The 15,785-nt window shown below is 43.1% G+C and overlaps 1 protein-coding gene across 4 annotated transcripts in view; it reads right to left on the reverse strand.

The window, feature by feature from the left end:
- The window catches only part of MICAL2 (microtubule associated monooxygenase, calponin and LIM domain containing 2), a 278,680-nt gene that overhangs the window by 25,292 nt on the left and 237,603 nt on the right, over window positions 1–15,785 (reverse strand). For all 4 annotated transcript variants that reach the window (XM_077287247.1, XM_077287248.1, XM_077287249.1 and 1 more), the window contains one exon: window positions 15,644–15,736. In XM_077287247.1, coding sequence (XP_077143362.1) covers window positions 15,644–15,736 — 93 coding nt within the window. The remainder of the gene's footprint in view (window positions 1–15,643; window positions 15,737–15,785) is intronic.

The raw sequence follows: 15,785 nt of genomic DNA on the forward strand, positions 1-15,785 counted from the left end.
TTAATTATAATCCTGTCTGTGATGGTCGGATCTTTTTATACAGTAAATAGTGCAGGATCCACCATTCACAAGAGGTGATATCACGGCTTCCCTGTCCTTCTTTGCCCTTGACCATGCCCAGAAGGCTTCCATACAAAAGAATAGAAAAGAGAAAATAGAAAAGAATAAGTCTAAGGAAGTTGGAATTTTTTATTTTAATTATATAGATTGCGATATGAAAAAAAAATTCCTGACCATTTATTAAAAAATACATATAAATTAAAAACCCGATTTAAACAATAGGTCATTTTCTGATGACACATTCCCTTAAAGGGGTTGTCTGGGAATTTAGGGGTTCGAGACCCCAGCCGATCAGTTGTTCCAGTGTCGGTGGTAGACGGTTGCACAGCTCTGACGATGGTATAGTGGCCGCCGCCGGGTTCTGCAGATCCGCCCCTCATTGATTTGAATAGCTTGTACATGCTGGGGCCTCAAATCTGCACGAGGGGCCCTTGAACATACCAAATAACTAAATTAATCCGGTGGTATTCTTATGTGGTATTAATGGTTCTCAGGCCACTTGGGTGCATGGGCCATGATAAAAGAGCTGCCATGGCACTCACAACAGCTGCTCTCCTGTGTACAGCGCCTATGCACCCACTTGGCTACGGCTCCCTATCTCGGAGCTTAGATACGGGTGGTTTACAAGAAAGCAGAGATGGAGCTGGCAGGAGAGATTCTGTTTTTTCTTGTAATTACTTAAAATGAATGGTTCGGTGTCCATGACTGCATTACACATAGTTGCGCCTGCCATGCCAGCTCGGGGGATTGTGCCTGGGGTAGATGTATTGACAGTACCCCTCCCCCATCTCGGCCAGTGAGCGCTCGCTCTCCTTATAGCGTTCCTTCAAGTCATAATGATTTTTGAGCTGTTGTAATCTGGTGTAAAGGATGTGAAAGCTTCAGAGACCTTGGAGAACAATGCGAGCGCCACAGAGCACAATTCCTGACAAACAAGTGGATTATTAAAGGTAAAAAGTTAAGTGTTATCTTTTCATGAAAGCGATTGACTGACGATTCTGTTATTTAAACATATTCTTTCCACGTTATTAAAAAGTAGAAATTTCATTATAAAAAAAAAAAAAGATGAAAAAAACAAGTGCGACCATCTGTGAAGACATAGAAAACTATTCTATAAACCTCCCATGTAATCATCGGATTCGGTATATATACATTCCACAGTACCACTCCTGTCCTGTATACTGGGTGTAATTCTCAGTATCTGTATTATTCTGTATATATACACTGCACAGTACCACTCCTCCTGTCCTGTATACTGGGTGTAATTCTCAGTATCTGTATTATTCTGTATATATACACACTGCACAGTATCACTCCTCCTGTCCTGTATACTGGGTGTAATTCTCAGTATCTGTATTATTCTGTATATATACACTGCACAGTACCACTTCTCCTGTCCTGTATACTGGGTGTAATTCTCAGTATCTGTATTATATTGTATATATACACTGCACAGTACCACTTCTCCTGTCCTGTATACTGGGTGTAATTCTCAGTATCTGTATTATTCTGTATATATACACTGCACAGTATCACTCCTCCTGTCCTGTATACTGGGTGTAATTCTCAGTATCTGTATTATTCTGTATATATACACTGCACAGTACCACTTCTCCTGTCCTGTATACTGGGTGTAATTCTCAGTATCTGTATTATTCTGTATATATACACTGCACAGTACCACTTCTCCTGTCCTGTATACTGGGTGTAATTCTCAGTATCTGTATTATTCTGTATATATACACTGCACAGTACCACTTCTCCTGTCCTGTATACTGGGTGTAATTCTCAGTATCTGTATTATATTGTATATATACACTGCACAGTACCACTTCTCCTGTCCTGTATACTGGGTGTAATTCTCAGTATCTGTATTATTCTGTATATATACACTGCACAGTATCACTCCTCCTGTCCTGTATACTGGGTGTAATTCTCAGTATCTGTATTATTCTGTATATATATATATACACTGCACAGTACCACTCCTCCTGTCCTGTATACTGGGTGTAATTCTCAGTATCTGTATTATTCTGTATATATACACTGCACAGTACCACTTCTCCTGTCCTGTATACTGGGTGTAATTCTCAGTATCTGTATTATTCTGTATATATACACTGCACAGTACCACTTCTCCTGTCCTGTATACTGGGTGTAATTCTCAGTATCTGTATTATATTGTATATATACACTGCACAGCACCACTCCTCCTGTCCTGTATACTGGGTGTAATTCTCAGTATCTGTATTATTCTGTATATATACACTGCACAGTACCACTTCTCCTGTCCTGTATACTGGGTGTAATTCTCAGTATCTGTATTATTCTGTATATATACACTGCACAGTACCGCTCCTCCTGTCCTGTATACTGGGTGTAATTCTCAGTATCTGTATTATTCTGTATATATACACTGCACAGTACCACTCCTCCTGTCCTGTATACTGGGTGTAATTCTCAGTATCTGTATTATTCTGTATATATACACTGCACAGTACCACTTCTCCTGTCCTGTATACTGGGTGTAATTCTCAGTATCTGTATTATTCTGTATATATACACTGCACAGTACCACTTCTCCTGTCCTGTATACTGGGTGTAATTCTCAGTATCTGTATTATATTGTATATATACACTGCACAGTACCACTTCTCCTGTCCTGTATACTGGGTGTAATTCTCAGTATCTGTATTATATTGTATATATACACTGCACAGCACCACTACTCCTGTCCTGTATACTGGGTGTAATTCTCAGTATCTGTATTATTCTGTATATATACACTGCACAGTACCACTTCTCCTGTCCTGTATACTGGGTGTAATTCTCAGTATCTGTATTATTCTGTATATATACACTGCACAGTACCACTCCTCCTGTCCTGTATACTGGGTGTAATTCTCAGTATCTGTATTATTCTGTATATATACACTGCACAGTACCACTCCTCCTGTCCTGTATACTGGGTGTAATTCTCAGTATCTGTATTATTCTGTATATATACACTGCACAGTACCACTCCTCCTGTCCTGTATACTAGGTGTAATTCTCAGTATCTGTATTATTCTGTATATATATATATACTGCACAGACCACTCCTCCTGTCCTGTATACTGGGTGTAATTCTCAGTATCTGTATTATCCTGTATATATACACTGCACAGTACCACTCCTCCTGTCCTGTATACTGGGTGTAATTCTCAGTATCTGTATTATTCTGTATATATACAGTGCACAGTACCACTCCTCCTGTCCTGTATACTGGGTGTAATTCTCAGTATCTGTATTATTCTGTATATATACACTGCACAGTACCACTCCTCCTGTCCTGTATACTGGGTGTAATTCTCAGTATCTGTATTATTCTGTATATATACACTGCACAGTACCACTTCTCCTGTCCTGTATACTGGGTGTAATCCTCAGTATCTGTATTATTCTGTATATATACACTGCACAGTACCACTCCTCCTGTCCTGTATACTGGGTGTAATTCTCAGTATCTGTATTATTCTGTATATATACACTGCACAGTACCACTCCTCCTGTCCTGTATACTGGGTGTAATTCTCAGTGTCTGTATTATTCTGTATATATACACTGCACAGTACCACTCCTCCTGTCCTGTATACTGGGTGTAATTCTCAGTATCTGTATTATTCTGTATATATACACTGCACAGTACCACTCCTCCTGTCCTGTATACTGGGTGTAATTCTCAGTATCTGTATTATTCTGTATATATACACTGCACAGTACCGCTCCTCCTGTCCTGTATACTGGGTGTAATTCTCAGTATCTGTATTATTCTGTATATATACACTGCACAGTACCACTCCTCCTGTCCTGTATACTGGGTGTAATTCTCAGTGTCTGTATTATTCTGTATATATACACTGCACAGTACCACTCCTCCTGTCCTGTATACTGGGTGTAATTCTCAGTATCTGTATTATTCTGTATATATACACTGCACAGTACCACTCCTCCTGTCCTGTATACTGGGTGTAATTCTCAGTATCTGTATTATTCTGTATATATACACTGCACAGCACCACTCCTCCTGTCCTGTATACTGGGTGTAATTCTCAGTATCTGTATTATTCTGTATATATACACTGCACAGTACCACTCCTCCTGTCCTGTATACTGGGTGTTATTCTCAGTATCTGTATTATTCTGTATATACACTGCACAGTACCACTCCTCCTGTCCTGTATACTGGGTGTAATTCTCAGTATCTGTATTATTCTGTATATATACACTGCACAGTACCACTCCTCCTGTCCTGTATACTAGGTGTAATTCTCAGTATCTGTATTATTCTGTATATATATATATACTGCACAGACCACTCCTCCTGTCCTGTATACTGGGTGTAATTCTCAGTATCTGTATTATTCTGTATATATACAGTGCACAGTACCACTCCTCCTGTCCTGTATACTGGGTGTAATTCTCAGTATCTGTATTATTCTGTATATATACACTGCACAGTACCACTCCTCCTGTCCTGTATACTGGGTGTAATTCTCAGTATCTGTATTATTCTGTATATATACACTGCACAGTACCACTTCTCCTGTCCTGTATACTGGGTGTAATCCTCAGTATCTGTATTATTCTGTATATATACACTGCACAGTACCACTCCTCCTGTCCTGTATACTGGGTGTAATTCTCAGTATCTGTATTATTCTGTATATATACACTGCACAGTACCACTCCTCCTGTCCTGTATACTGGGTGTAATTCTCAGTGTCTGTATTATTCTGTATATATACACTGCACAGTACCACTCCTCCTGTCCTGTATACTGGGTGTAATTCTCAGTATCTGTATTATTCTGTATATATACACTGCACAGTACCACTCCTCCTGTCCTGTATACTGGGTGTAATTCTCAGTATCTGTATTATTCTGTATATATACACTGCACAGTACCGCTCCTCCTGTCCTGTATACTGGGTGTAATTCTCAGTATCTGTATTATTCTGTATATATACACTGCACAGTACCACTCCTCCTGTCCTGTATACTGGGTGTAATTCTCAGTGTCTGTATTATTCTGTATATATACACTGCACAGTACCACTCCTCCTGTCCTGTATACTGGGTGTAATTCTCAGTGTCTGTATTATTCTGTATATATACACTGCACAGTACCACTCCTCCTGTCCTGTATACTGGGTGTAATTCTCAGTATCTGTATTATTCTGTATATATACACTGCACAGTACCACTCCTCCTGTCCTGTATACTGGGTGTAATTCTCAGTATCTGTATTATTCTGTATATATACACTGCACAGTACCACTTCTCCTGTCCTGTATACTGGATGTAATTCTCAGTATCTGTATTATTCTGTATATATACACTGCACAGTACCGCTCCTCCTGTCCTGTATACTGGGTGTAATTCTCAGTATCTGTATTATTCTGTATATATACACTGCACAGTACCGCTCCTCCTGTCCTGTATACTGGGTGTAATTCTCAGTATCTGTATTATTCTGTATATATACACTGCACAGTACCGCTCCTCCTGTCCTGTATACTGGGTGTAATTCTCAGTATCTGTATTATTCTGTATATATACACTGCACAGTACCGCTCCTCCTGTCCTGTATACTGGATGTAATTCTCAGTATCTGTATTATTCTGTATATATACACTGCACAGTACCGCTCCTCCTGTCCTGTATACTGGGTGTAATTCTCAGTATCTGTATTATTCTGTATATATACACTGCACAGTACCACTTCTCCTGTCCTGCATACTGGGTGTAATCCTCGGTATCTGTATTATTCTGTATATATACACTGCACAGTACCACTCCTCCTGTCCTGTATACTGGGTGTAATTCTCAGCATCTGTATTATTCTGTATATATACACTGCACAGTACCACTCCTCCTGTCCTGTATACTGGGTGTAATTCTCAGTATCTGTATTATTCTGTATATATATGCAGCGCCCCAGAGTCCTGGTCGTTGCAGTACTGTAGCTCCGCCACTAAGGGGGGCTATGGTACGTCTGATGGCACTGAAGGAGTTCATCTGACCAGGTATCACAGACACCAATACATTTCACAGTCTGGCCTCCAGGGGGAGCTAAGGGTTCTATTTATTAGGCCACTCCTCACAATCTGGTAAAACTGGGGGTTAGGCAGGAAGTTAGGGAGAAAGCTGACTGGGTTGGAACCAGGCAACACCTTGTGGCAGAGGGTGTTGTAGGGGAAGATTCGGAGGGGTCCCTGTCAGGGGTGGGATCCTGACAGAGGCCTAGCAACCAAAGAGAACGTTACGGGACCGCGCCTGCACGATATAGCGGCGGTACCCCAAGAAAGGATAAGAAGCGGGATTTATTGTGCTGAGTGAGAAACGAGATCAACGCACAAGGAGAATACCAGTAGGAGTCGTGCTGTAAGACGAGGCAACATCCTATTGAGGCGCATAACCGGTGGCCGGAACGCCGAGGAAGTATAGAGCTCCAAGCCAAACTTCAAACCTACGGCAGGACAGTCAGTTACAGGCGGGCTGTCTCACCCAGACCCAGGAAGACACAGGGGGGTAACAACAGGAGTGGGGCGACGCAAGAGTCCCAGAAGAGCTCCGAGCCTCCCGTCATACGGGTGCGTCCTAACCGTAAGATCAGGGGGACGTAGAGGGAGAACATCAGAATCGAGTTGTGAGGGAACACGAGAAACAGACACAACAGTTGTGGGGACTATCCCGTAAGCACAGCAGGGAAGGACCACAACACAAGCGCAGGAAGGTAGGCACAGATTTCCACCTGCAAAGGGAACTCTGGAGGTGCCATCGGACCGGCCGGACTTGCGCAGCCCTGTTAACCGTATTCTGGATTGAGGACTCAGAAGCCTTCAGTAAAGAGGTAAAGAGACTGCAACCTGGTGTCCTCGTTATTTACTGCACCGCACCACCACCGTCATCCACATCTATTATTGTACGCCCCTCAGCAGGGTCACGGACCGGGTCTAGCCACCGTGACAACCCCAGAGCAGAGACTCAGAGGCCCGGTACCGGGTACCCCTCGGCCCTGCGGCAGTGGGGGCGCTGCAACTTGGCGTCACGAACAGGATCTACTTAAGCCTGAAGAATCAGGTCATGTGTGCCTTGGAATTGTGATTTATTGTGCTTGGACTGTGACTTATTGCAAAGACTGTGTATTGCCACTTGCCGCCAGAAGTTCCCGCCAAAACCGCCGCCATTACAGCGCTAAGGAGAGCGCAGGAGAAGAAGAAGGGCGTGGAGTGGGCGTAGACAAGCTGGAGAGCGCGAAAGACAATGGCCGCCCAGTCTAAATATTTCTGCCCCTTGAGGACGTGTCCGTCAGCAGCCGAGATCCGCCTCCTGATCCTAAATGGGGGGCGGAGACAACGAAAGCGAAACCGCCCACGAAGGAGAGAGCGGGAAAAGGACGCGGAAGAAGAAGCGAACCACATGGAGGACGCCATGGCCAGCCGCCCAGAGCGTGGGGTCGGAGCCGAGGACTCCTCCAGCTACCCGGAGAGGCACCGCAGCCAGACCTCCACAGTTGACGGTGACCTCCTGCAGACCGGAGCGGACGAGCTGATCCACCAACTCCTGCAGACGCAGCTGAGCGCTGAGGCCGGGTGGAAGAAGACCAACATCGGGAGCCTCACCAGACATTTGTCGGCAGCCTCATCTGGTCCGGAGCAAGAAAGAAGTTCCAGCGCTCCGAAGCCAGAAAGCAAGGCCGTGCCGGGAAGCAAGATGCTGCAAATGGAGATGACAACGCCGCAGCGCAAGGCCCTGCAACCATCGTTCCAGATCCCAGCGGAGACGGAGCAGATCGGCACGGGAGGGACCGCATCTGAAGCAGGTATGAAGAACGACCCTGCCCCGCCAGCAGAGGACCTGCTGATAGGCCCCGTCGCGTTACCCCCTCTCCCTGGGACCTATAGACTCCGGCGCTTTACACCCTGGGATCGGGCCACGGGTATGGAGCATTTCTTAAAGGCCCCGATCTCGCCGATCACCTTGCCGAGCGAAGTCTATGCGGAGCTACGGCCGCCAGAGCGAGAGTAAACCTTGATGCCATGGATATGTAAATAGTTAACTGTTTGTCCTCTTGCTGCTATGACCCGATTAGGGTAACTCTTAAAGGGATCCCTTTGTTTACCCGGGATCCCTTCTTCTACTTTTTGTTTTTGTTTCCTGTTTATTCATCATTGAAAGAACTGCTGAATCATGAACAATGCATGATTACAAACTTTTTGTACATAGTTTGCACCTTCTTAAAGGTGCTCTCTACTGGTTTTACACAAGGAAAGGACTCTTTGCGAAGACACTGGTCTTGGAACCAGCACCGGAGTCCTTACTGCGAACAGACTTGCAGCTTGAGAAGTTGCACTACCTCATAGAGATTTGGTCCCCTCTTAAAGGGGATGTTCATGTATTGCACTTATGAACAGTGTTGCCTTAAGATGGTTGAATGGCAATAATGTCTTGAAAAGAAAGTACTGATGATGCTGATATGTGAAAGTTAAATGTAACTAACTAGTTGATTGTAAGAAATGTTTAATAATGTTAATAGAAGAATGAGGACAGGAAGTGAACCCGTAGGGGTTAGTGGTGAGTCCTCTTAGGAGCCATATAAGGATGGCTCAGTGATCTTGAACTGAAAGAAAAATGATATGTTCTATACTGTGTATAGTAGTGGAAGGACAGTAGGCCCGGGCGGAAAGGGGCGGTCCTGTACAGAAAGGAGAGGCAGTAGGTCTGGAGCAGTTAGGACAGGCGGTCCTGCAGACGTAAAGAAGGAGAATGCATAAAAGTTGATTAGCCTTATAATGTGATTATAAGAAGGTCTTTAGTGGATTTAGCGAGTACGTCCTTAAAGGCAATGTTAAACTATTGTTCAGAATTTGCACTCAGTAGAATACCCGGTTGGGTAAGAAAAGTATTTATAGTATGTTATTTAAAGTATTTAATTATGTTTGTAATGTTCAAGTGTCCTCACCTCCCATAAAGGGAAGCTCTGTTAAAAAAAGTTTACTTGTACTTGCATTTTCAAAATTGTATGTCTTTTTGCTGACATGTATTGTTGTTTTCTTCCCAGTCCAGGAGTACTGGATTTAACCGGGGGGGAGTGCAGCGCCCCAGAGTCCTGGTCGTTGCAGTACTGTAGCTCCGCCACTAAGGGGGGCTATGGTACGTCTGATGGCACTGAAGGAGTTCATCTGACGAGGTATCACAGACACCAATACATTTCACAGTCTGGCCTCCAGGGGGAGCTAAGGGTTCTATTTATTAGGCCACTCCTCACAATCTGGTAAAACTGGGGGTTAGGCAGGAAGTTAGGGAGAAAGCTGACTGGGTTGGAACCAGGCAACACCTTGTGGCAGAGGGTGTTGTAGGGGAAGATTCGGAGGGGTCCCTGTCAGGGGTGGGATCCTGACAGAGGCCTAGCAACCAAAGAGAACGTTACGGGACTGCGCCTGCACGATATAGCGGCAGTACCCCAAGAAAGGATAAGAAGCGGGATTTATTGTGCTGAGTGAGAAACAAGATCAACGCACAAGGAGAATACCAGTAGGAGTCGTGCTGTAAGACGAGGCAACATCCTATTGAGGCGCATAACCGGTGGCCGGAACGCCGAGGAAGTATAGAGCTCCAAGCCAAACTTCAAACCTACGGCAGGACAGTCAATTACAGGCGGGCTATCTCACCCAGACCCAGGAAGACACAGGGGGGTAACAACAGGAGTGGGGCGACGCAAGAGTCCCGGAAGAGCTCCGAGCCTCCCGTCATACGGGTGCGTCCTAACCGTAAGATCAGGGGGACGTAGAGGGAGAACATCAAGAACGAGTTGTGAGGGAACACGAGAAACAGACACAACAGTTGTGGGGTACTATCCCGTAAGCACAGCAGGGAAGGACCACAACACAAGCGCAGGAAGGTAGGCACAGATTTCCACCTGCAAAGGGAACTCTGGAGGTGCCATCGGACCGGCCGGACTTGCGCAGCCCTGTTAACCGTATTCCGGATTGAGGACTCAGAAGCCTTCAGTAAAGAGGTAAAGAGACTGCAACCTGGTGTCCTCGTTATTTACTGCACCGCACCACCACCATCATCCACATCTATTATTGTATGCCTCTCAGCAGGGTCACGGACCGGGTCTAGCCACCGTGACAACCCCAGAGCCTCAGAGGCCCGGTACCGGGTACCCCTTGGCCCTGCGGCAGTGGGGGCGCTGCATATACACTCCACAGTACCACTCCTCCTGTCCTGTATACTGGGTGTAATCCTCAGTATCTGTATTATTCTGTATATATACACTGCACAGTACCACTCCTCCTGTCCTGTATACTGGGCGTAATTCTCAGTATCTGTATTATTCTGTATATATACACTGCACAGTACCACTCCTGTCCTGTATACTGGGTGTAATTCTCAGTATCTGTATTATTCTGTATATATACACTGTACAGCACCGCTCCTCCTGTCCTGTATACTGGGTGTAATTCTCAGTATCTGTATTATATTGTATATATACACTGCACAGTACCACTCCTCCTGTCCTGTATACTGGGTGTAATTCTCAGTATCTGTATTATATTGTATATATACACTGCACAGTACCACTTCTCCTGTCCTGTATACTGGGTGAAATTCTCGTATCTGTATTATTCTGTATATATACACTGCACAGTACCACTTCTCCTGTCCTGTATACTGGGTGTAATTCTCAGTATCTGTATTATTCTGTATATATACACTGCACAGTACCACTTCTCCTGTCCTGTATACTGGGTGTAATTCTCAGTATCTGTATTATTCTGTATATATACACTGCACAGTACCACTTCTCCTGTCCTGTATACTGGGTGTAATTCTCAGTATCTGTATTATTCTGTATATATACACTGCACAGTACCACTTCTCCTGTCCTGTATACTGGGTGTAATTCTCAGTATCTGTATTATTCTGTATATATACACTGCACAGTACCACTCCTCCTGTCCTGTATACTGGGTGTAATTCTCAGTATCTGTATTATTCTGTATATATACACTGCACAGTACCACTCCTCCTGTCCTGTGTACTGGGTGTAATTCTCTGTATCTGAATTATTCTGTATATACACTGCACAGTACTACTCCTCCTGTCCTGTATACTGGGTGTAATTCTCAGTATCTGTATTATTCTGTATATATACACCGCGCAGTACCACTCCTCCTGTCCTGTATACTGGGTGTAATTCTCGTATCTGTATTATTCTGTATATATACACTGCACAGTACCACTCCTCCTGTCCTGTATACTGGGTGTAATTCTCAGTATCTGTATTATTCTGTATATATACACTGCACAGTACCGCTCCTCCTGTCCTGTATACTGGGTGTAATCCTCAGTATCTGTATTATTCTGCATATATACCCTGCACAGCACAGCTCCTCCTGTCCTGTATACTGGGTGTAATTCTCAGTATCTGTAGTATTCTGTATATATATATATACTGCACAGTACCTCTCCTCCTGTCCTGTATACTGGGTGTAATTCTCAGTATCTGTATTATTCTGTATATATACACTGCACAGTACCACTTCTCCTGTCCTGCATACTGGGTGAAATTCTCGTATCTGTATTATTCTGTATATATACACTGCACAGTACCACTCCTCCTGTCCTGCATACTGGGTATAATTCTCGTATCTGTATTATTCTGTATATATACACTGCACAGTACCGCTCCTCCTGTCCCGTATACTGGGTGTAATTCTCAGTATCTGTATTATATTGTATATATACACTGCACAGCACCGCTCCTCCTGTCCTGTATACTGGGTGTAATTCTCAGTATCTGTATTATTCTGTATATATACACTGCACAGTACCACTCCTCCTGTCCTGTATACTGGGTGTAATTCTCAGTATCTGTATTATTCTGTATATATACACTGCACAGTACCACTCCTCCTGTCCTGTATACTGGGTGTAATTCTCAGTATCTGTATTATTCTGTATATATACACTGCACAGTATCACTCCTCCTGTCCTGTATACTGGGTGTAATCCTCAGTATCTGTATTATTCTGTATATATATATACACTGCACAGTACCGCTCCTCCTGTCCTGTATACTGGATGTAATTCTCAGTATCTGTATTATTCTGTATATATACACTGCACAGTACCACTCCTCCTGTCCTGTATACTGGGTGTAATTCTCAGTATCTGTATTATTCTGTATATATACACTGTACAGTACCACTCCTCCTGTCCTGTATACTGGGTGTAATCCTCAGTATCTGTATTATTCTGTATATATACACTGCACAGTACCACTCCTCCTGTCCTGTATACTGGGTGTAATTCTCAGTATCTGTATTATTCTGTATATATACACTGCACAGTACCACTCCTCCTGTCCTGTATACTGGGTGTAATTCTCAGTATCTGTATTATTCTGTATATATACACTGCACAGTACCACTTCTCCTGTCCTGTATACTGGGTGTAATTCTCAGTATCTGTATTATTCTGTATATATACACTGCACAGTACCACTCCTCCTGTCCTGAATACTGGGTGTAATTCTCAGTATCTGTATTATTCTGTATATATACACTGCACAGTACCACTCCTCCTGTCCTGTATACTGGGTGTAATTCTCAGTATCTGTATTATTCTGTATATATACACTGCACAGTACCACTCCTCCTGTCCTGTATACTGGGTGTAATTCTCAGTATCTGTATTATTCTGTATATATACACTGCACAGTACCACTTCTCCTGTCCTGTATACTGGGTGTAATTCTCAGTATCTGTATTATTCTGTATATATACACTGCACAGTACCACTCCTCCTGTCCTGAATACTGGGTGTAATTCTCAGTATCTGTATTATTCTGTATATATACACTGCACAGTACCACTCCTCCTGTCCTGTATACTGGGTGTAATTCTCAGTATCTGTATTATTCTGTATATATACACTGCACAGTACCACTTCTCCTGTCCTGTATACTGGGTGTAATTCTCAGTATCTGTATTATTCTGTATATATACACTGCACAGTACCGCTCCTCCTGTCCTGTATACTGGGTGTAATTCTCAGTATCTGTATTATTCTGTATATATACACTGCACAGTACCACTCCTCCTGTCCTGTATACTGGGTGTAATCCTCAGTATCTGTATTATTCTGTATATATATACTGCACAGTACCGCTCCTCCTGTCCTGTATACTGGGTGTAATTCTCAGTATCTGTATTATTCTGTATATATATACTGCACAGTACCGCTCCTCCTGTCCTGTATACTGGGTGTAATTCTCAGTATCTGTATTATTCTGTATATATATACTGCACAGTACCGCTCCTCCTGTCCTGTATACTGGGTGTAATTCTCAGTATCTGTATTATTCTGTATATATATACTGCACAGTACCGCTCCTCCTGTCCTGTATACTGGGTGTAATTCTCAGTATCTGTATTATTCTGTATATATACACTGCACAGTACCGCTCCTCCTGTCCTGTATACTGGGTGTAATTCTCAGTATCTGTATTATTCTGTATATATACACTGCACAGCACCACTCCTCCTACCCGGTATATATACACTGCACAGTACCACTCCTCCTGTCCTGTATACTGGGTGTAATTCTCAGTATCTGTATTATTCTGTATATATACACTGCACAGTACCGCTCCTCCTGTCCTGTATACTGGGTGTAATTCTCAGTATCTGTATTATTCTGTATATATACACTGCACAGTACCACTCCTCCTGTCCTGTATACTGGGTGTAATTCTCAGTATCTGTATTATTCTGTATATATACACTGCACAGTACCACTCCTCCTGTCCTGTATACTGGGTGTAATTCTCAGTATCTGTATTATTCTGTATATATACACTGCACAGTACCACTTCTCCTGTCCTGTATACTGGGTGTAATTCTCAGTATCTGTATTATTCTGTATATATACACTGCACAGTACCACTCCTCCTGTCCTGAATACTGGGTGTAATTCTCAGTATCTGTATTATTCTGTATATATACACTGCACAGTACCACTCCTCCTGTCCTGTATACTGGGTGTAATTCTCAGTATCTGTATTATTCTGTATATATACACTGCACAGTACCACTCCTCCTGTCCTGTATACTGGGTGTAATTCTCAGTATCTGTATTATTCTGTATATATACACTGCACAGTACCTCTCCTCCTGTCCTGTATACTGGGTGTAATTCTCAGTATCTGTATTATTCTGTATATATACACTGCACAGTACCACTTCTCCTGTCCTGTATACTGGGTGTAATTCTCAGTATCTGTATTATTCTGTATATATACACTGCACAGTACCACTCCTCCTGTCCTGAATACTGGGTGTAATTCTCAGTATCTGTATTATTCTGTATATATACACTGCACAGTACCACTCCTCCTGTCCTGTATACTGGGTGTAATTCTCAGTATCTGTATTATTCTGTATATATACACTGCACAGTACCACTTCTCCTGTCCTGTATACTGGGTGTAATTCTCAGTATCTGTATTATTCTGTATATATACACTGCACAGTACCGCTCCTCCTGTCCTGTATACTGGGTGTAATTCTCAGTATCTGTATTATTCTGTATATATACACTGCACAGTACCACTCCTCCTGTCCTGTATACTGGGTGTAATTCTCAGTATCTGTATTATTCTGTATATATATACTGCACAGTACCGCTCCTCCTGTCCTGTATACTGGGTGTAATTCTCAGTATCTGTATTATTCTGTATATATATACTGCACAGTACCGCTCCTCCTGTCCTGTATACTGGGTGTAATTCTCAGTATCTGTATTATTCTGTATATATACACTGCACAGTACCGCTCCTCCTGTCCTGTATACTGGGTGTAATTCTCAGTATCTGTATTATTCTGTATATATACACTGCACAGCACCACTCCTCCTACCCGGTATATATACACTGCACAGTACCACTCCTCCTGTCCTGTATACTGGGTGTAATTCTCAGTATCTGTATTATTCTGTATATATACACTGCACAGTACCGCTCCTCCTGTCCTGTATACTGGGTGTAATTCTCAGTATCTGTATTATTCTGTATATATACACTGCACAGTACCACTCCTCCTGTCCTGTATACTGGGTGTAATTCTCAGTATCTGTATTATATTGTATATATACACTGCACAGCACCACTCCTCCTGTCCTGTATACTGGGTGTAATTCTCAGTATCTGTATTATTCTGTATATATACACTGCACAGCACCGCTCCTCCTGTCCTGTATACTGGGTGTAATTCTCAGTATCTGTATTATTCTGTATATATACACTGCACAGTACCACTCCTCCTGTCCTGTATACTGGGTGTAATTCTCAGTATCTGTATTATTCTGTATATATACACTGCACAGTACCACTCCTCCTGTCCTGTATACTGGGTGTAATTCTCAGTATCTGTATTATTCTGTATATATACACTGCACAGTACCACTTCTCCTGTCCTGTATACTGGGTGAGATATTCCGGGTCTATTTGGTGATGGGACTCTGCTCTCACCTGGGCTTTGTGAAGCCTCTTCAGCTCTTCTTGTTTTGCTCGCAGTCTCGCTTCTCTTTCTACCTTTCTTTGATGCCTGGACGCCCGGATGCTCTGATGGAATAAGACATTGGAAGGGGAGGTTAGCACTTTTTAAAAATAG

The sequence above is a fragment of the Ranitomeya variabilis genome, chromosome 2 (assembly GCF_051348905.1).
Source record: "Ranitomeya variabilis isolate aRanVar5 chromosome 2, aRanVar5.hap1, whole genome shotgun sequence".
Lineage (NCBI taxonomy): Eukaryota > Metazoa > Chordata > Amphibia > Anura > Dendrobatidae > Ranitomeya > Ranitomeya variabilis.